This window comes from Oryzias latipes, chromosome 11 (genome assembly GCF_002234675.1).
Source record: "Oryzias latipes chromosome 11, ASM223467v1".
NCBI classification, from domain to species: Eukaryota; Metazoa; Chordata; class Actinopteri; order Beloniformes; family Adrianichthyidae; genus Oryzias; species Oryzias latipes.
This window is the reverse complement of record NC_019869.2, coordinates 4,350,514-4,370,600: the sequence shown is the minus strand read 5'-3', so window position 1 is coordinate 4,370,600 and position 20,087 is coordinate 4,350,514. Positions and strand designations below refer to the sequence as shown.

Sequence of the window (20,087 nt, the reverse complement as noted above, 5' to 3'; positions counted from 1 at the left end):
GGTTTCTTTATTAGGTATACATGAGTATAAGTATAGCAAGTATACTAGAGACCATGTAAATGTAGTGTAAAACGTGAGCAACTCGTTCAGACTAAATTGGAACATTTCTAGTGAACAATATATAGATAGTATATAAAAAGCAAACTTCAATTATACTGCATCACTTCATTACAGACCAAGTAAACTTGTTGTTGCTATTTTCTTAATCAGTTTGAATATAATATCCAAGTTTGGTGTGACTTTTTTCAGTGGATCTTAAAGTGCAGTTTGTATATGTTGTTATTTTCCAAATCTATAATGACAGACTGTTATTTTTGAATATGTATTTTGTCTCAAAAGAACGGGAATTATTAGCAACAACAAAAAACATAAATAAAACATGAGATATGAAATAAAAAGGCATTTTAAAAGAAGCAGCTCTTTTTATTTTGAGAATCCAAGCACACTTTTCATTACACTTTTCTGCTTTTTAAAATTTTATTACAAACGCTTCTTAATGATAAAAGTTAAAACGTTCCTCCTAACAATGATTATCAGGGTTTGCTTCTGGAGCAGATTTCTTGTGACAGAAGTCTGGGTTGATAGAAGAAAACAAACAAACATTAGTTATTTTTGACAACAACAAATGCCTTTACTGTCCTTTCTTCCAGTACTGTGCCCCAATTGTTCAGTTGTCCTCTCCGTGTTGTGGTTGACACTCACCAGCCACTCTGTCATAGACGTACGGCTTCTTTTTAGGGAACCCCAGACATTCAGCGACTTTCTTGTGGTCGTCATGGGCGGCTTTGTGCTGCTCAACGTCCTGATGTGACCCTTCTTACTCTGACTCACAGGATATGAGAGTGAGATCAAACAGTCAAACCGGATGTGTGTTTTCAGTGTGAACATGGGTTTTACTGTAGCTGAGCACGAATCGAAATCTTGAGCACTTGTAAACCAGCAACAAACAATCAGAGCAGGGCTCATAGAAGTCCACAGCTCCGGTGTCATTGTACTCCACAGGCTGTCCGTCCTCCTCCACTCCTGACACACAAACACACAAAAAAAGTAGTGGACAAAGTACACAACTCTTTTTAGGTCATTAAAGAGCCAAAGCACCGGTTTTTGATCCTTTTTGTTTATTTCATGTTTTATAACTATTATTAAAAAACTAAATAACTAATAGATGAATCAATGAGTAAGACGAGCACAACGTCTTTATTGACACTTACGGATGTTGACAGCATGCAGGGTTTGGAGCTCGGTGTCATTATTAGATGTTACGGTCACATTGATGAAGCTCGTAGTGCAGGAAGAAAGGTTGTGACTGAGAAAAAGCAACACAAACCGACGTCACATCAACAGGAAACGTCACATGGAATGATACGCTTTAAGTTCCAGAGGCAGAACTCACTGGAATATGGTCCTCTTGATGTACGAGAAGGTTTTGTTGTCTGGAAGGGGTTTAAACTCCACGTGTGAGCTGGAGACATTTGGCATCAAAGCTTCAACTGCTTCATGGTCGGACACGCCCCAGACCAGAACCCAGTTCCTGAAAATCTGCATGAAGCAAAGGCGTGTTTGAATCAGTGGCTGAGAACATGTTAGAATTTAATAATGAAATAAAAAACACAAAAGTTTGAAATGTTTGTGGAGCAAATGAAGGGAAATGTTGCACATCAGAGCACGACTTTTAGGGGTCACTACAGTCGATCATCTGCCTCCATCTATCCTTATCCTCCTCAGTCAAACCTCCACCTCTAGATGTTCCTCCACCTGCTCACCACCCACAGCGAGACACAAGAGTCAAAGAAGATGAGCTCTTCAAACGTCTCCTTCAATCTTTCCTTCACACTTGCAGAACACATCTCCATAACCTGCTGATCCATCATGCCGTCAAACTTCCCCCGCCACGATGTCCTCATGAAAGCGTCTCACCCTCACCATGTCTCACCTTGTCTCGCCTTGTTCAGGTCTTTTGTCGGCAGCCTTTTGGTCAAACCGTCACACTCGGAGGCGTTGGGAGCTGCATGTGAGCCGATCACTGCCAGCAGCAGCAGCACTGAGATCTTCTCTGCACTCATCTTTATCAGACACAGAAACTCTGCCGCACTGACAGGAGCTTTTAAAACCTGTAATGGGGTCAACTCAAAGTTTGTGTGTTCTCGGTACACACAAATCACTTCTTAAAGCGAAATGCCAATGATTAATGGGATCAAACAGACAAACAAAATCAATGTGACTCTACTCAGAGAATATTTAAAGAGATGTGATTGAGAGAAATGCATCAATTTTGTTTTTTCTGAAGGAAAAAGACAGCTTGAACCACTATGCATCATAGATTGCATCACCTGGTCAGAGCTGCACATGACAAATTTACACAGAAACCCTACATATTTCTTTTTTTAGTGGTTTTGTTTCAGTAACATTAGGAACAATTTTTGTCTGTTTGTTTCCAGTTTGACGTTGCACAGTCAGAATGAATGGGAGCATGCACCTGAGCTGCACTGTAAGATTTGAACCTGCCTGAGTTAATTAAAAGTACTGCCTTGTTGGGTAGAGTTAAAGATTCCCTTGTGCTATCTTAGACAATATAACATTGGGAGTAGGGTCATGTAGACCCACTAGACAGTGCGCTGAACCTTTTCTCTTCAATGATTTGTGATCTTCACTGGTGTCCATGGATAACATGAAATCCTCTTCACCTTTATCCACATTTGTCATGGTAGGGAGAACACATCAATGGTCATCTCACCCCATAGGATAGCACAAGCGACATTCTGGGTTCCGTTTCTTGAGTGAAGACCAGAATATAACATGGTGGCAGCGGCGGAGAACTTTGTCTGAAAACCAGTTACAGAGTTTTGCAGCGCATCTTAAGGCGCGGGAAAATCAGAGACCTGCATTACGTGAAGCCGTGGAAGGTCTGAAACCTCCCCAGCCACTCTGCTTTGAGTCCGGTAACCTTTTAAAGATTTGGAAGACCTGAAGACAATTCATTTTTTATGTGGATTTTACTGTTCCCGCCTACGCCGAAAAACAAAAGTTAAACTCTTTCCCTATCTGATTGATTGGAGAAAGTGGCAGAGAGCTTCTAGAAACACTGATGAGTGAATCGGCGCTGGATGCTTGGAAGATTGCAGACATAATTGAGAGATTTAATGATCACTGTAGTCTAGGCACTAATGAGACGCTGGTTGCGCAGAGCCACTGAACCGTTGTGAGATAACAGCAAAGCAATTTCTGGACTACTGTTGGAGGAGGTGCATGCAGTGCAAAGAGCAGAAATCATAGACAGAACCGTGTCAAAGACTGGAAGTTTTGTGGGACAACACATGACAGAAATAAGGAGAAGTGCCCAGCTTATGGTAAGAAAATGCAAAAAGAGTGGCAAAGAGAACCATTTTGCAATAAAGTGTAAGATGCCAGCAGAGTATAGTAAAAGGAGATCAGTGCATAATGTGGCTGAATGCGGCAGCAATGAATATGACGAAATCTTATGTGTAACAGGGTCAGAGGCAGAGCATGCAACAGACATTAAGAAGGCAGCAGAAACTAAACTTTTTGCTTGCATGCTCTTAGGAAAGATATTGTAAATTTCAAATAGATTGTGGTGCTACTTGCAATGTTATCCCAGTTAACTAACTGAATCCTGATGTAAGACTGGAAGACACTTCTAGTTATATACAACAAAAGCAAGCTTAGACCACTAGAAAAAAACTTTACAAGCTGGAGTTCCAGGTCAAGAATAAAGACTGCTCTGTGCTGCTGTAAGGCAAAAAAGTGAGTGTGGCCATGAAACTCATTAAGTCCATTATGAGAACATCATGGCAATGGACAGCATCGTCACCTCACATACTCCCTCAACAGAGCAGTGGACATTAGAACAGATAAAAACAGAGTATGCAGATGTGTTCACTGGAGATGGATATCTAGGTGGAGTATACAAAGTTGAAATAGATGAGTCCATTAAACCTGTGCAGCTAACAAAGAGACGTGTTCCTGTAGCAATGGTGAAACCACTTAAAAATGAACAACAAGACTTAGTGCACAGAGAAATAATCTCGCCTGTAGAGCCAAGCACAGACTGGATTAGCAGTATGGTGGTCGTCCAAAAATCAAATGGGAAACCAAGGGTTTGCATTGATCCAAGACCTCTAAACAAAGCAGTGACAAATGTAGCACTGAGATCCAGTAGTACCAGGACTGAAAGTTTCTGACAGTCCAGGTTACATCTAATATCATTTACTATCTTAACAAGGGTCATCTCTGTGCTGTGGTTTGTCCTAAAACTGGACTGATATTTTTCAAAGATGTTATTTCTATTTAAAACTAATTAAATTTGATTAATGAGGGTCTCAGGGATGGGATGTCCAGTTTAGTTTGGACTGTTTAGTTAGTTCGAGTATTTTCCTATTGAATTCTATATATTTATGCTCCTTTTGATTGTATGTACCAACCTCATTCAATCCAGGACCCTTCATCACACCAAGACTACAACCCACATCTGAAAATAAATCCATTACTTACCTTCCAACTTACCTTTGATTTCCTTCCGGGTTCCTGCAACTGGGTCTGCCACGCCTACAAACTATGACAGAATGAACTGGCCTAACTCCAGACCCAACTGACCCGGAAGGACTCCGCTACTCTGTCAATCAACAAGGTATCATCCTGGGACGCCAAGCCGAGGCCTTATCCGAAATACCGTCCGACCAACAAGACCTCTTCCGACGCCTGGATAGTATGACACAAATATTAATGGAATTAACTGGAAAAATTTCTAATCCTGCCACCACAGCCTCGCTTCTTACTTCCGGCAATTCCTTCACTTCCGCATGACCCCGGAAAACTGCCGCATGACCCCGGAAAACTTCCACCTCCAACCTGAGCCCGTCTTCGGCGACGTCGAACCATGCAGTGGTTTTCTTCTCCAGTGTCAAATGCTGTTTCAACAAGCCCCGAGGTACTACTTTTCAGATCACAGTAAAATTACGCTAATTATCAATTCTTTAAGAAACAGAGCATTGCAATGGGTTCAAGCATTCCTGGTGGCCAATCCCATTTCTCATCTGCCCTTCGACCGTTTTATTGGAGAGTTCCGGCTGGTGTTCAATCAACCCAGTAAACAAGAGGAAGCCACCAGAAGACTTCTAGCCCTCAAACAGCGTAACCGATCTGTCAGTGATCATGTCATTGATTTCAGGATTTTAGTGATTGAAGCAGGTTGGTCTGACACTGCACTCCGAGGGGTTTTTCTATCAATCCTTAAACAATTCCATCAAGGATCATTTATGCACATAACCAGAGACTAATATGTTTGAAGATCTTGTCTCCGCAGCCCTCTGCTCCGATACCCGTCTATGGGAGCGTCAAAACAAACGTATTCTTCAAACCTGTAAGATCCCATCAAAACCAACTTAAAATATGACTTCTAACTCACCACCTGCTGTTTTGTCCGAAGTTCCCCGTAGTCTCCCGGAAGAACCTATGCAGATTGGACAATCCAAACTATCCGCAGAAGAATGTCAGAGACACAGAGAGGAAGGAACGTGTTTTTTTACTGCGGACACCAAGTTAACCAATGTTCATTGCGTTTAAATTTCAGAGTCCCCTGCTAGACGACAGGGTGTGGGCAGGTGCTAACACAACTTCTTCTAAAGACTTTCTTTTTTGTCCTGTCAAGCTTTGTCATCAGTCCGAGTTCGCCAGTTTCCAACCCCTAATCGATTCTGGCGGCAAACAGAGTTTTATTGATCATAGTCTTGTTTCGCAACTTTCCCTACCCATCGTCGTTCGTCCATCGTAATCGATGAGGACCATCTAAGATCATCTGGGTCAGGGAGCGTAGGTGCGCAGATGGCTAGTCAGTCCTATCTGCGCACGAATGGTTCTGGGACAGTGAGGGCAGGGAAGGGAGGCTGTTGTTTGGGGATTAGCCACACGGGCCTTTCTGGCTTGGCGCTGCAGTTGAGCAGCAGCTGTCCTATTTGCTTCGCACCATTCTGTGCCTCTTTGGACTTGGGAACGCCAGCTGCTTTTGTTCATGGCGTCCTTTTCAAAGCAGGCAGGGTTCAGGTTGAAGGCTTTCAGGGAATATTTAAGAGTGTCCTTGAAGGGTTTCTTGGGACATCCCACAGAGTGTTTCCCTTGCAACAGTTCACCATACAGGAGTCTCTTTGGCAGCCGGTGGTCTGGCATGCGGACGACGTGGCCTCCCCAACGTATTTGATACTGCATCAGGATGGTATGGATGCTGGGCAGCCCAGGACGGGCAAGGACTTCGGTATCAGGGACCTTATCTTGCCACCTGATGGCCTGGAGGGGTCTGAGGCATGAGGTGTGGAAATGGTTCAGCTTCCTGGCGTAGCGCTGGTACACTTTCCAAGTCTCGCAGGCATACAGTAGCGTAGGGAGGACGATGCAGGGCTCCAGACTCCGACTCGCATTTTGCGACCAAAATTTGAGTGTGCGATTGAATTTTACATCCAGTCGCACATGTGCTACCAGTAAATTTGCCTCCCCCACCCTTCGTATTTTTAATACATCAAACGTAGAAGGGGCACGTCAATGATCAATGAAATAATCAATGAAACGCAATCACACACTTGCGTGATACCTGTCTGTGAGGCGGCAAATGCGTGTGAGAAGAATAGGGAAAGCCACTGTGAGTGGCTAAAATGCATGTAGGGGGAGGGGCCTAGAGATAATCGCGCGCGCGTAAACATCTGTGGGAAGGAAACGGAGACAAATATCATCACAACCTGATATATGCGTCTGAGCTATGAGTGAGTGAACTATTGATTCGTTCTTCCAACCTGTGGCTGGTGTACCAGTCTACAGCAGGGGTCTCAAACTAGCGGCCCGCAAGATATTTTGCGGCCCCCTTAATATGAAAAAGTTCAATTTTAATGCGGCCCGCCAGTTTGTATGAAAGACACTTTTTCATTGTCATGCGCGGAGCTGACCAACCAATCACAGTGGGGTATATGACTCTTGGGGGGCGTGACAATGACAGGGTTTGAAAGCAGGAAACCTGACAGCCCCCTCCCTCCCCGGACCACATTAAGGAGTTCCTTACTTTCCTTTAGAACGTATCTATTCGCTCGTATTTTTCTAAATACATGCAGTCCGTGCTGAACTTTTCTCTGGGTCGCACAGACCCGGAGTAAGGTTTAGGGTTTTGGTCAAGCACGCGGCGGCGTGTCACCCCCGACCACAAACGGTTTATGCACGGCTGTTTGGGCAGCTCACCGCTCCTGCGGGAGTCGGGTCAGCTGAGGAGAATAAATGTCCCACACCAACATGGGTGACGGGGCTTGAACTTTAAATATTTGCGAGTGACAAGATTTAGTCTTAGACACACTGAAAACACGTTGGGGAAAATGCAACGATAGACGTGTTTAAGATGATCCAGCGCCGCGCCTGGATTGTTGGGGAGACCAGGCGGGGGGGGGGGGGGGGGTGAAGGCGAATGAAGGACAACAGGAAATTGGAGTTGTCCTTACCATTAAATTTAGTTTTAATATTCCTCTCTCCCTCAGTATGATCTGTGTTATTATATATTTTATGATTATTTTAATGTTTTGTAATGTATGTAGCCTTTTTTTAATCAATTGGTATTTTTAATTATTTTGATTGATCACTGAACTACAAAAACCATCAGCACACATGTCCCATAATGCATTGTTTTGTAGTCTGTAGGGCAGCTTTCAGTCAGTGCAGTCCTAAATTTCCAGCTGCGTTCGCTCAGTTTGGGGCCTTGCTCCCACCCCTTTCTCGTGATATTTTTGTTTTGATTGACAGGAGATGTTGGAGCAAAAACAAAAATATACGTCTCACACCAGGTGATCTGTGCAGCGTTACGTCCACCTGGGTGATCTCAAACACGCTTATTGCGCATCTTGGCTGCACTTATTTGGTGTCACCAACATACATTTCCATCTGTTTTCTTTACTTATTTGTACTGTCATGACAGCGATTCTTTTGTCAGTTTACCTTCTTGTTGCATCTTCAAAAGTGCAGATTAAAATGTGACACTGAATTAGAAACAGCACATTGTAATCTCTGCATCTATTATTAAAGTATTTATTAGTAATACAGTGGAAATTAGTAGATTGGGTTAGCATGTTGATTTACGGTATGCGCCCCTAAATTTTCTGGTTGTGCCCCTAAAATTTTCAGTTGGGGGCCACTGTGCTCCTAGTGAAAAAACTTAGTCTGGAGCCCTGCGATGGCACAGTACACCTTCAGCTTGGTGGCTAGGCTGATGCTTCTTCTGTTCCAGACATTGGATTGAAGTCTGCCAAAGGTTGCACTGGCTTTTGCAATTCTTGCGTTGATTTCGTCATCAATCACGCTATGGGACAGTGAGCTGCCAAGGTAAGTGAACATATCCACTGTGTTTAGTCTCTGGCCGTTGACGTAGATGTTTGGTTCTACGTAAGGTTTTCTTGGGGCTGGATGGTACATGACTTCGGTCTTCATGGTGCTGATGGTGAGACCAAAGTTGGAGCAGGCCTCTGCGATCCTATCAACACAGTGTTGCATGTCAGCTTCTGAAGTTGCGTTGAGGGCACAGTCATCGGCAAACAGGAACTCTCTGATGATGTTTTCTTAACCTTAGTTTTTGCTTGGAGCCTCCTCAGCTTGAACAGATTCCCATCCGTTCGGTAGCGAATCACAATTCCTGTATCGCCATTTCTGAATGCATCAGACAGCATGGCCAAGAACAAGAGGCTGAAAAGAGTTGGGGCCAAGAAATCCTTGTTTAACACCATTGGTGACGGGGAATGGCTGGTATGCTTCGCCGCTGTCCTGGACTCTGGCTTCTCTGCTGACAGTGTCAAAGGCTTTGGTGAGGTCGACATACGTAGAGAATAGGTCGATGTTTTGTTCTTGGCACTTCTCTTGGAGTTGTCTGGTGGCAAAGACCATGTCAATTGTTCCTCGGTTTTTCCTGAATCCACATTGGCTTTCTGACAATAGGCCCTGGTCAAGATGCGCTGTAAGACGATTTAGGAGAAGCTTGGCGAGAATTTTTCCTGCGATGACAGCAGGGAGATTCCTCTATGTTTGTCGCAGGCTTGACGGTTGCCTTTGCGCTTGTACAGATTTATTATGGAAGCGTCTTTGAAGTCTTGTGGCACTGTCTCTGTCTGCCAAATGGTCACAAATAGCTGGAGAAGCTTGCTCGACAGTGCCACTCCACCTTCCTTGAAGACTTCAGCTGGGACGGCATCTACGCCAGGTGCCTTGCTACTAGACAGTTGTTTGATTGCTGACTGAACCTCTTCAAGAGTGGGTTGTATGTCAAGCGAGTCATCCACTTCTACTTGTGGCAAGCGATCGATGGCTTCATCGTTGATGGTGGACGGTCGATTCAAGATGCTGTCAAAGTGTTCAGCCCACCGTTCTAGTATGCGCTGCTTGTCTGTGATCAGGTTTGAGCCATCTGCGCTGAGAAGCGGTGACGCTCCGGATGAAGTCGGGCCGTACACTTCTTTGAGACTGGCATAGAAGTTTTTCATGTCATGTCGATCAGCATAGGCCTGGATTTTGTCAGCCTTATTCCTCAACCACGAGTCTTGCATCTGGCATAGATTTTGTTGGACTACTTGTTATTGTATTCTTAATATTGTTCAGTGTGTCTTTTTTGCTAACGGACATTGGGTCTTCATGTAGCGCCTTAAGGGCTTTGTGTTTCTCTACAAGCAGATGTTGAATCTCCATGTTGTTCTCGTCGAATGAGTCTTTGTGGCGCCTACTTAAGGACCCAAGAAGCTCTGTCGCAGTTTTGTATACAGCCGAGCGTATGGCAGCCCATTCTGCTTCCACATCAAGGTTGGTCATCGGGGTGGACTCCAGGCTTTCTTTTAGCGACTCTGTAAGTGATTCTGACACTATCCTGCTCTTCAGTTTACCTATGTTTATGCGCTTGGGTAGTTTCACGCCTTGCGGCTGCCGCATCTTGGTGAGATGTGAAGATTAAGTTTGGAGATGATGAGACGGTGGTCCGTCCAGCAGTCTGCGAGGCCAAGGCCACACATGGACTTGGTCACCCGTACGTCCTGCCTGTCCTTCTTCCTGACGATGACGTAGTCAATGAGATGCCAGTGTTTAGAGCAAGGGTGCATCCATGATGTCCTGTTTCGGGTAGGGACATCATGGATGGTGATGAGGAGCTCATGCTGTGCACAAGTCTGCAGAAGGAGAAGGCCGTTGCTGTTGCAGCTGCCGATGCCATACTTTCCGATAATTCCCTCCCATGAAGTACTGTCAGAGCCGACTCTGGCGTTGAAGTCACCGAGAATGATGAGTTTGTCGGCCTTTGGAACAGTGGCAATGGCAGTGTTGAGCTCTTCGTAGAACTGGTTTTTAGTTTCCTCTGGGTTGGTCAAGGATGGCCGCATAGACACTGATGATGGTGAGGTGTTTCTTCCCTTGACATAGAGGTAGTTTCATGGTCATCAGTCTGTCATTCAGGCGTTTTGGAAGACCTGATAGTTTCTTCACCAGAGTAGTCTTAATAGCGAAACCTACCCCGGCCTCTTGTCTGTCGTTGCCACTGCGGCCACTCCAGAATAAAGTGTAGCCTGCTCCTCTTTCGCATAGTTCACCTTGGTCAGCCAGTCGAGTTTCGCTGAGAGCTGCAATATCGATGTTGTATCTTGCAAGCTCCATGCCAATGAGGGCTGTTCTTCTTTGGGGTCTGCTGTTTGCAGCACTGTCCAGGAGAGTGCGCACATTCCAAGCGCCTAGTGTAGGGCGAATTGTTTTGCTTTTATTTCGTGTTTTTTCTGTTCGACCGCTGTGAACACGTCCCTGCCAGCCGCGGAATGCTGGCCAGGAGAACATGGAGCAGGTAATGTTTGGGGCACCTTTTCTAGCCCGTTCCTCCTGCTGGGAGGTGAGCAGTGCTGTCCTGAAGAGGACTGCTCAGTCACTCAGGGGGCTGCCGAACCACGCTGCTGCTCCGTTACAGCGTTTGAACGACCCAATGGCCTGAGCCGCCTGTGTGCAGGGTTGCGACTACAACTTCCAGTGCACCTAGACCTGTCGCTTCGCCGCTCGCCCATCGCCACAGGGCTTCGAGGGCTATGGGATGAGATGGGGATTGATGATTAGATGACATTGCGTGGAGAGTTTGATTTAAGTGAAGAAGAGTTGCGCGTCGTCGACCTCACTCTCTCGTCCGTATCCATATGGGTCCAGTGGCAAGACGTAGTCAAGACAGCTGGAGATGGAGACAGATGCAGTGGATGACCATGGTGTCTTTTTCGTGTCTCACCATGCCCTGAGCACTCCACAGCACCTTGCTGGAGCTGCGTTCCTGCCCATTGAAAACAGATTTGTAGTTTCTTCTGCACAGTCCGCCACATCCAGTCTTTACATGCAGGGGTAGGCAAGCCCAGCTCACCAAGGGTCAATGACCCGGCGGCTACTCTCACTTGGTTTAGCCAGCTTGTCCAGACCATTGCCCGGGGTGTGGCCGCTGTCCCATGCTAACAGCTACTAGGAGCCACAAGTGAGAGCTAAGTGTCAGGTGGGGGCCAGTAGCTGGCGAGCTACCCTACAAGGGCACGACGAGCAACACCAAGCCAGAGGTAATACCCCCCCTCCCCGAACACCCCATACACCCCGTGGGTTTAGGGGGACAACATCTCTCCCTCATAACACACCGCACTAAACCAGTTCTACTTATCACCTCTGGTAATCACAGGGAGGTTATTCAGTTTTTTGTCACACACACCCCGCAGAGTCACATGGTATTAGGTGTCTCCTAGCTAATAATACATAATCATCAATTTTAATGGGTTCCTCATCGTCACCTGTTGGTGCAGGCTTCTTCTTTGTTGAAAAGAAGGAGAAGTCCTTAAGACCTTGCATTGATTATCGTGAGCTTAACCAAATTACTATCAAGGCTAAATATTCTCTCCCATTCATCAGCTCTGTTTTTCGATTCCATTCAAGAAGCCTGCATCTTCTCCAAATTAGACCTCCGCAATGCTTACTATCTCGTTCGCATCAAAGAGAAAACGGCATTTAACACCCCATTAGGTCACTTTGAGTACCTAGTCATGCCCTTCGGCTAAACCAATGCTCCTGCTGTGTTTCAACGATTAGTTAACAACGTTCTCAGAGATTTCATAAACCGTTTCCAATTTTTCATCATGACGACATTCTGATTTACTCCAAAGACCCCTTTTACAGAAGTTGTCAGAAAATCAACTCTTTGTTAAGGCCGAGAAATGCGAATGTCATACTTCCACCATTCCTTTTCTTGGTTATGTTTTCGAGGCAGGTAATATTCGTCCCGATCCTGCCAAAAAATAGAGGCTGTCTCCTAGTGGGAACCTCCCACTTCTCGCAAAAAGCTACAGCAATTCTTGGGGTTTGCCAACTACTACTGCTGATTTATCAGAAATTACAGTACCATTGCTGCTCCTCTTACTCAACTCACGTCCACTGCCAAAGCTTATCAATGGAACCCAGCAGCCCAAGCAGCTTTGACACCCTAAAAAAACTGTTTCCGCACCCATCCTTATCCAACCTGATATCACTAAACAATTCCTTGTTGAAGTCGACGCCTCTGACTCTGGGGCGGGAGCCGTCCTTTCTCAAAGAGAAGAATCCTCTGGCAAATTGAAACCCTGCACCTTCTTATCCAGGAAACTCACCCCAAAAGAACGCAACTATGATGTGGGCAACCGAGAACTTCTTGCTATAAAACTTCTAAATGAGAAGAAGAGGGCCTTCATGGCTGAGGACCGCCTGGAGCTCATTAGAGTCCAGAAGGAGCTGAAATGCAGCCTGAAGGAGTGTGCCTACGGAGATGCCTACGGGAGGAAGCTGAAGAAGAGACTGCAGAGAAACCGGACCAGGGATGTGTGCAGTGGTATGAGAGCGATCACTGGCCTTTAGAGGAAGGGGAAAATTTGCAGCCAAAGGAAACGTGGATCGAGCCAATAAGCTGAATAAATTATTTTACAGTTTAGATTCCAGCTCCCCCTCCCCCAGCTGTCCCCCCACTCCTCTTTTATTGATCACCTTCTAGGGCCATTAAAACCTCTGCTTTCCCCACCTCCCTCCCCCAGCTGTCCTGCATGGCATCTGAACCAGTATTTAAACAGGTCCGATTCCAGCTCCTCCTCCCCCATCAGTCCACCCACTTCTCCTCTGAACGACCACTGGACTCCTTCCACTCACCTTCCAGGGCCATCAGCACCTCTGAAATCCCCACCCCCCTCGCCACAGCTGACATCTTTCACAGACCCTAAAACAGGCCCCACCACCCCCACCTCCCAGAATGGACTGTTCATCACACCCACTCAGGTGAGGAGAGAGCTGGAGAAGCTCAACCAGCGAAAGGCTGCTGGACCTGATGGCATCAGTCCCCAGGTACTCAAGAATTGTTCCAGCCAGCTATTTGGTGTACTTCAGCACCTGTACAACCTGAGCCTTAATCTTCAGAGGATCCCAGTGCTGTGGAAGACCTCCTGCCTCATCCCGGTGCCAAAGAAAAACCATCCTGAGGCCCCTATTGCCTACAGGCCTACAGCACTGACCTCCCATGTTATGAAGGTCATGGAGCGGCTGGTGCTGTCACACCTCAGATCCCTGGTGAGCCCCTTTCAAGACCCTTTGCAGTTTGCATACCAACCCAAGGCTGGAGTGGAGGATGCACTGATATACCTGCTGCAGAGGGCACACTCCTCCCTGGAAAATGGTAAATGGTAAATGGCGTATACTTATATAGCGCTTTCTACCTTCTTACGAAGGCCCAAAGCGCTTTACAGTCACAGTCCCATTCACCCATGCACACACACATTCACACACACATTCACACACTGATGGCGGCTCCGCTGCCAAACACTGGCGCCAACCTCCCACCAGAGGCAAGGTGGGGTTCAGTGTCTTGCCCAAGGACACTTCCACACATGGGCGTGCAAGGCGGGAATCGAACCTGCAATCTTATGATCATGGGTCGACCGCCCTACCGCTGCACCACGGCCGCCCGAACACCACAGTGAGGATCATGTTCTTTGACTTCTCTTCAGCCTTCAACACCATTCAGCCAAGACTGATGAGGGAGAAGTTAGAGAAAATGCAGGTGGATGCCCCCCTGGTCTCGTGGATTGAGGACTACCTGACAGGTCGACCACAGTTTGTGAGACTGCAGAGTTGTGTGTCTGACACCCTGATAAGAAAAACACAGGAGCCCCTCAGGGAACCGTGCTGTGCCCCTTCCTATTCACCACCTACACAGCTGACTTCCAGTACCACTCTGAGCTTTGTCTCCTCCAGAAGTACTCTGATGACACAGCTGTAGTCGGGTGTGTGAAAGATGGACGGGAAGAGGAGTACAGGAGCCTCGTGGAGCGTTTTGTCAGGTGGTCTGGGGAAAATTACCTGCAGCTGAACGTGGCCAAGACAAAAGAGATGGCAATTGACTTTAGCAGGAGAAAGCCTCCGCCCTCCCCAGTCTGTATACGTGGGACAGATGTGGAAATTGTCTCGTCCTACAAGTTCCTGGGTGTACATCTGGACGATAAACTGGACTGGTCCACAAACACAGAGGCGGTTTACAAGAAGGGCACGAGCAGACTTTACTTCCTGAGGAGACTCAGGTCCTTCAATGTTTGCAGTAGGATGCTCCACGTATTCTACCAGTCTGTCATGGCGAGCACCATCTTCTTTGCTGCAGTGTGCTGGGGTGCTGGCATCAAAGCAAAGGGCGCCAACAGACTGAATAAACTCATTAGAAAAGCAGGGTCTGTTATTGGCTTCAAGCTTGCCAATCTTAAGGAGGTAGTGGGGGACAGACTAATGGCCAAACTGGGGACCATCATGGAAAATCCCTCCCATCCACTCTTCAGGGAGGTGGACAATCTGACAATCTGAGAAGCAGTTTCAGCGGCAGACTTATACACCCCGCTGTGCCAGAGAACGATACAGGAAGTCATTCCTGCCATCAGCCATTAGACTTCACAATTCATCTGCCAGACTTGGATGTACATAAGATTTTTTGAGAGTTCTAAAGTTTTTTCGACTGTATAGTTATTTTATTATTATTTTATTCAATTTTTCCTCTTTTCTTCCCTGTATATTTTGTGACTTTGTTTGTCTTTATCCCCTATTTCCGTAGTGCTGCTACTACAACTAAATTTCCCTTCAGGGATTAATAAAGTTGATCTTGAATCTTGAATCTAAAACTCGCATTGGAGGAGTGGCGTTCCTGGCTGGAGGGAGCGGTACAACCATTCATAGTCTGGACTGATCTGACCTGAAAGCCACAATGTAAAGCACGACGCACTCTTCCGGAAATTCTGCTCTTCTGAATCACCTGCCACCACCAACATACTCCCTCAAACCTGTATTGTGGGAAACCTAACCTGGGACATTGACACCAGAGTCATCCAAACCTAAGGTGAGGAACCTAATCATGTAACTCCTCCTGACGGTACCCTCTATGTTCCCAACTCTCTCAGGGCTGACGTCATTACTCCATCCTCTGCCTACGCCCTGCCGTCCTTGGTCCAACATCTCAGTAGATTTTGTTACTGGTCTTCCTCCTCCCCAAGGCAACTCCATCATGTTCACTGTTATTGACCATTTTGCCAAGTTTGCCCACTTTATTCAACTTCCTCAGTTACCCACCGCCACAGAAACTGGTGACATCCTGTTTCATCACGTCTACCGTCACCATGGCATTCTGGCTGACATTGTTTCAGATCGAGGTCCCCAATTGATTTTTCGAGTTTGGAAATCCTTCTGCTCTGCCCTGGGAGCCACGGTCAGTCTCACCTCAGGTTACCACCCTCAGTCAAATGGTCAAGCTGAAAGGGCAAACCAGGAGCTGGAAGCTTCCCTACGTTGCCTAATTGCCCAAAACACCACGGACTGGTCCAAGTATTTGGTGTGGGTCGAATACACTCATAACTCTCACTGTTCTTCTGCCACAGGTATGTCTCAGTTTGAAGCCTCTCTCGGGTACTCACCACCTCTGTTTCCATCTCAGGAACTTGACTTGGTATGTATTTGGCACCAAACCAGGGCTGTTCTCCTCCGCACCAAGGAGAGCAACTGCCACACAGCCAACCGTCACAGGGTGGTGGGGCCCACCTACCTACCTGGTCAGAGGGTTTGGCTCTCATCCCGGAACATCCCTATCCAAGCCACTTCTCGCAAGCTCGCTCCCCGCTTCATTGGACCCTACACCATCGACAAAATTATCAACCCCTCCTGTGTCCATCTCCATCTCCCTGCTGCCCTCAAAGTACACCCCCATTCCACATCACTCAGATCAAGCTGGTTTTGGACAGTTCTTTGTGTCCGCCTTCCACTTCCCCACCTCCCGCCCGTATCATCGATGGTGCTCCAGTGTACACGCTCAGCCGGATCCTGGACGTCCAGCGTCGGGGTCGTGGCCAACAGTTCTAGGTTGACTGGGAGGGTTATGGTCTTGAGGAACACTCCTGGGTCTCCCGTTCCCTCATCTTGGACTCGGCCCTCATCAGTGCCTTCTATCAGGCCCACCCAGATTGGCGTCCTGGACCGCCAGGCGGCGGTCACTGAGAGGGGGGGGTATTGTCATGGTGCCTCTGTCAGATATCCTCCCCCTCCCCTCTCTGCTCTGCTCCTGACTTCACCAGCTCAGCTCATCAAGCCTCTGCTCTTCAAAAGGAGACCCAGCTCCAGTATTCAACACCAATTCGTTGCCTCTTATGGTGACTACGCCTGGTCTAGTCTGCTCTTGTTAAGCTAAGCCCGTTTTGCTACCTTGCTAACCCGATTCTCCTGCTTCCGGATTCTCAGCCACGAGTGTCACTTTTGTGAATGTCGTCACGAGCAGTTCCAGTCTTCCAGTGTAAAAACCTGTTAGCGCTTACCGCGCTACTACCTCCAGCCATATCACGATCTCCAGTTACGCCACCAGCCTCATTCAAGCCAGGACCTTTCATCACGCCAAGACTACAACCCACATCTAAAAATAAATCAATTACTTACCTTCCAACTTACCTGTGTTTTCCTTCCGGGTTCCAGCAACTGGTTCTGCCACGCTTACGAACTATGACAAATACAAATAAAATTAAATTAAATTGATTAAAAGAGTTTTTTGATAATTTTACTAAAAAATGGTAAGTTGGATACTGGATGATAATTGTTATGGTTGCACGACTCTAAATTACTCTTCTTCAGAAGAGGCCTCACCACTGCCGTTTTAAAGGCAGCAGGGAAGACACCTGTCTGAAGAGAGTAATTTACTATATTTAAAAGCTCAAACTCAAAGAAGTCATAAAATGTTTTCAACAACGATGTGGGGATTGGGTCTAAAAGGCAGGTGGTAGGCTTTAACTGGGAGAAAACCTGACCAAGTGCCACAGCATCAACCAGGACAAAACTTTCCAGTGTTTCCTCTGATAAATGCAATGCTATAGTTTCATTCAAAACAACACCTTTTTGAGTTAAGAGACTAGATCTAATAGCATTGATTTTACTCCCAAAGTGGTCTGCAAAACTCTCACATGTAGCATCTGAGGCTGCTATGGAGGACCTTTGAGAGTCTCTTTTAGTTAAACTGTCTATTGTTTTAAAGAGAACTTTGGGATGATTTTTGTTTTGTAAAATTAAGTTTTAGAAGTGGAGGGTTCTAGCTTTTTTATTGCATGACTGTACATCATTTGCTGTTCTTTCAAAATTTCGCGATGTACAGTAAATTTAGTTTTTTTCCACTTCCTCTCTGGCCTCCTGCATTCATGTTTCAAGGCTCTGATTGGTTCGTTCCTCCAGGGTGCTGTAGCTTTAGTTTTCAACGTTTTTCTGTGGAGCTAAAGCATAGATGGCTGACTGTAGTTTGTTGTTAAAATTCTCAACCATAAAATCACACGACGCAGGTAAAATCTGAGCAGGAGTTTGATGTAAAATATTACTAAAATTTACAGCCACATCAGGAGTTACGTTTAGTTTTCTCACAGTTCTATCTGGAGCTTCCTGTCGAGTAAAACTGGTGATATTCAAAAGATATACAACAGTGATCTGACACAGCCATGTCAACAACAGAAGACACACTACAGGATAGGGCATAGGCTATGACCAAGTCTAGAGTGCGCCCCTGTTGTTGTGGGTAATCACCAGTTGTTAAAACTCTACTGTATTTGGAGTGTATGAATGAAAAAAAATCAGAACATTCTAGAATAAAACACGAGGGAGGGTTTGGTGGTCTGTAAACAAAATAGATGGGCTGTTAAAAGAAAATGCATGATGCTCAAATGAGTAGTAGCTATCTAGCGTGATTGTTTTGGTTATAAATGAGCCACAAGCAATCGATGCAGTGCCACCACCTTTCTTTATCTCCCTTGGTAAAAAATAAAAAGTTAAAATTTAGCGGGGAAGTTTCAGTGAGATTAACAGGAGCATGAGTACTTATCCAGGTCTCTGTTAAAAGAAAGTAATCTAAGTTGTTGTCTGAAATGGGCTCTTTCACAATAAATGATTTGTTTAAAGAGAGCGAATATTTAAAACAGCAAAGTTCAAAACCATGTGTGTGTGCAGATGGATTGATTCATCTTTTTTGTCCAGTCATGTGTGAATGCGATTGAGATATCTAGCTGTGCTGGTGGATTCGAGCTGGGGGTGTTTGTGAGATCTGATTCTTTTGTGAACTGGGATGTGTTGTATGATAACTGGTTTTAACTGAGGATGGATGCTGGTGGACCAGACGGTCAGTGATCAGTTTAGCAGAGCGGAGTGTGAGTTCAATGTTCATGGACAGAAGTTGAGATCCTGTTTGGTTTGGATGGACGCCGTCTGTTTTAAAGAGAGATGGTCTGTTTTAGAAGGTGGTGAAATTGTCAACATATGGAATAATATTGAAAATACAGTGTCCTTTAATGAGATATGAATGTATCTGGGATGCCTTGGCGAGCAAAATGAGCTTTAAGTTTCTTTATCACTGTAGTGGACTTTGTGTCTGTTAGATAATCTATTTCCCAAAGATGTGAGTAATAGTGCACTGTGATCAAATGGCCTCTGTTGTCAAAGCAAAACAAGTCTGTGCCCACCTTTGCCCAAGGTCTATTTGGCAAAGGGGGCTTGCCATTCTGCACGAGTGCTGCTCCAAACCATGTGTCTGAGGCATCACTCTGCACTGTGAGCTCCTCCTCCAGGCTGTAATACTTCAGCACAGGAGCATTGGTACTAGTTTCCTTTAGTTTTTGTGTGAGTTTTCTCAGCACCTCACACTGGTCAAAGAGATGTGGGCAGAACTTGGCTAAATAGTTCACCATTCCTAAGAGCCTCTGTAGTGCTTTGACATCTGCAGGTTGTGGCATTTCATTGATGGCTCTAACTTTTTCAGGGTCTTTCTTCAACCCATCAGCTGTTAGAAAATGTCCAATGTAGGCAACTTCTTTTCGGCGCAATTTCAATTTTTCGGCATTTAATTTGAAGTTCTTCTGTATGCACCTGTTTAAGAACAGTCTTAATTTCTAATCATGATCACGTTCAGCAGCCTCTTGTGTCTCCCCTTAGCCTGTGATCAGTACATCATGTGCAATTTTGAAATATGTGAAGTTTCTGTGTGAATTTTTCATGTGCAGCTCTGACCAGGTGATGCAATCTATGATGCATAGTGGTTCTAGCGGCCGGGGTGCAGCGGTAGGGCGGTCGACCCATGATTGTAAGATTGCAGGTTCGATTCCAGCCTTGCACACCCATGAGTCGAAGTGTCCTTGGGCAAGACACTGAACCCCACCTTGCCTCTGGTGGTAGGCGGGCGCCTGTGTTTGGCAGCGGAGCCGCCACCAGTGTGTGAATGTGTGTGTGACTGGGTGAATGGGTGTGTGACTGTAAAGCGCTTTGTCCTTGTAGGAAGAAAGGCGCTATATAAGTATACGCCATTTACCATTTTTCCTTCAGAAAAACACAAATCAATGCATTTCTCTCAATCACATCTCTTTAAATATTCTCTGAGTAGAGTCCCATTGATCCCATTGATCTGGTGAGTGGTGAGTGGAAATTCCCTTCTGTTTGATCCCATTAATCATTAGCATTTCGCTTTAAAAAGTGATTTGTGTGTACCGAGAACACAAAAAGTTTGAGTTGAC

General features: G+C 45.9%; 1 protein-coding gene across 1 annotated transcript; it reads right to left on the bottom strand.

Annotated features, from left to right (window-relative positions):
• Positions 1–399: 399 nt before the first annotated feature.
• LOC101161319 (saxitoxin and tetrodotoxin-binding protein 1) lies at positions 400–2,157 on the bottom strand. Its single transcript, XM_023959570.1, is given in 6 exon segments — positions 400–573; positions 703–822; positions 898–1,023; positions 1,212–1,306; positions 1,394–1,539; positions 1,944–2,157. Coding segments are annotated over 6 exon segments (660 nt in total). The 5' UTR covers positions 2,064–2,157; the 3' UTR covers positions 400–520.
• Between the last annotated feature and the right edge of the window lie 17,930 nt (positions 2,158–20,087).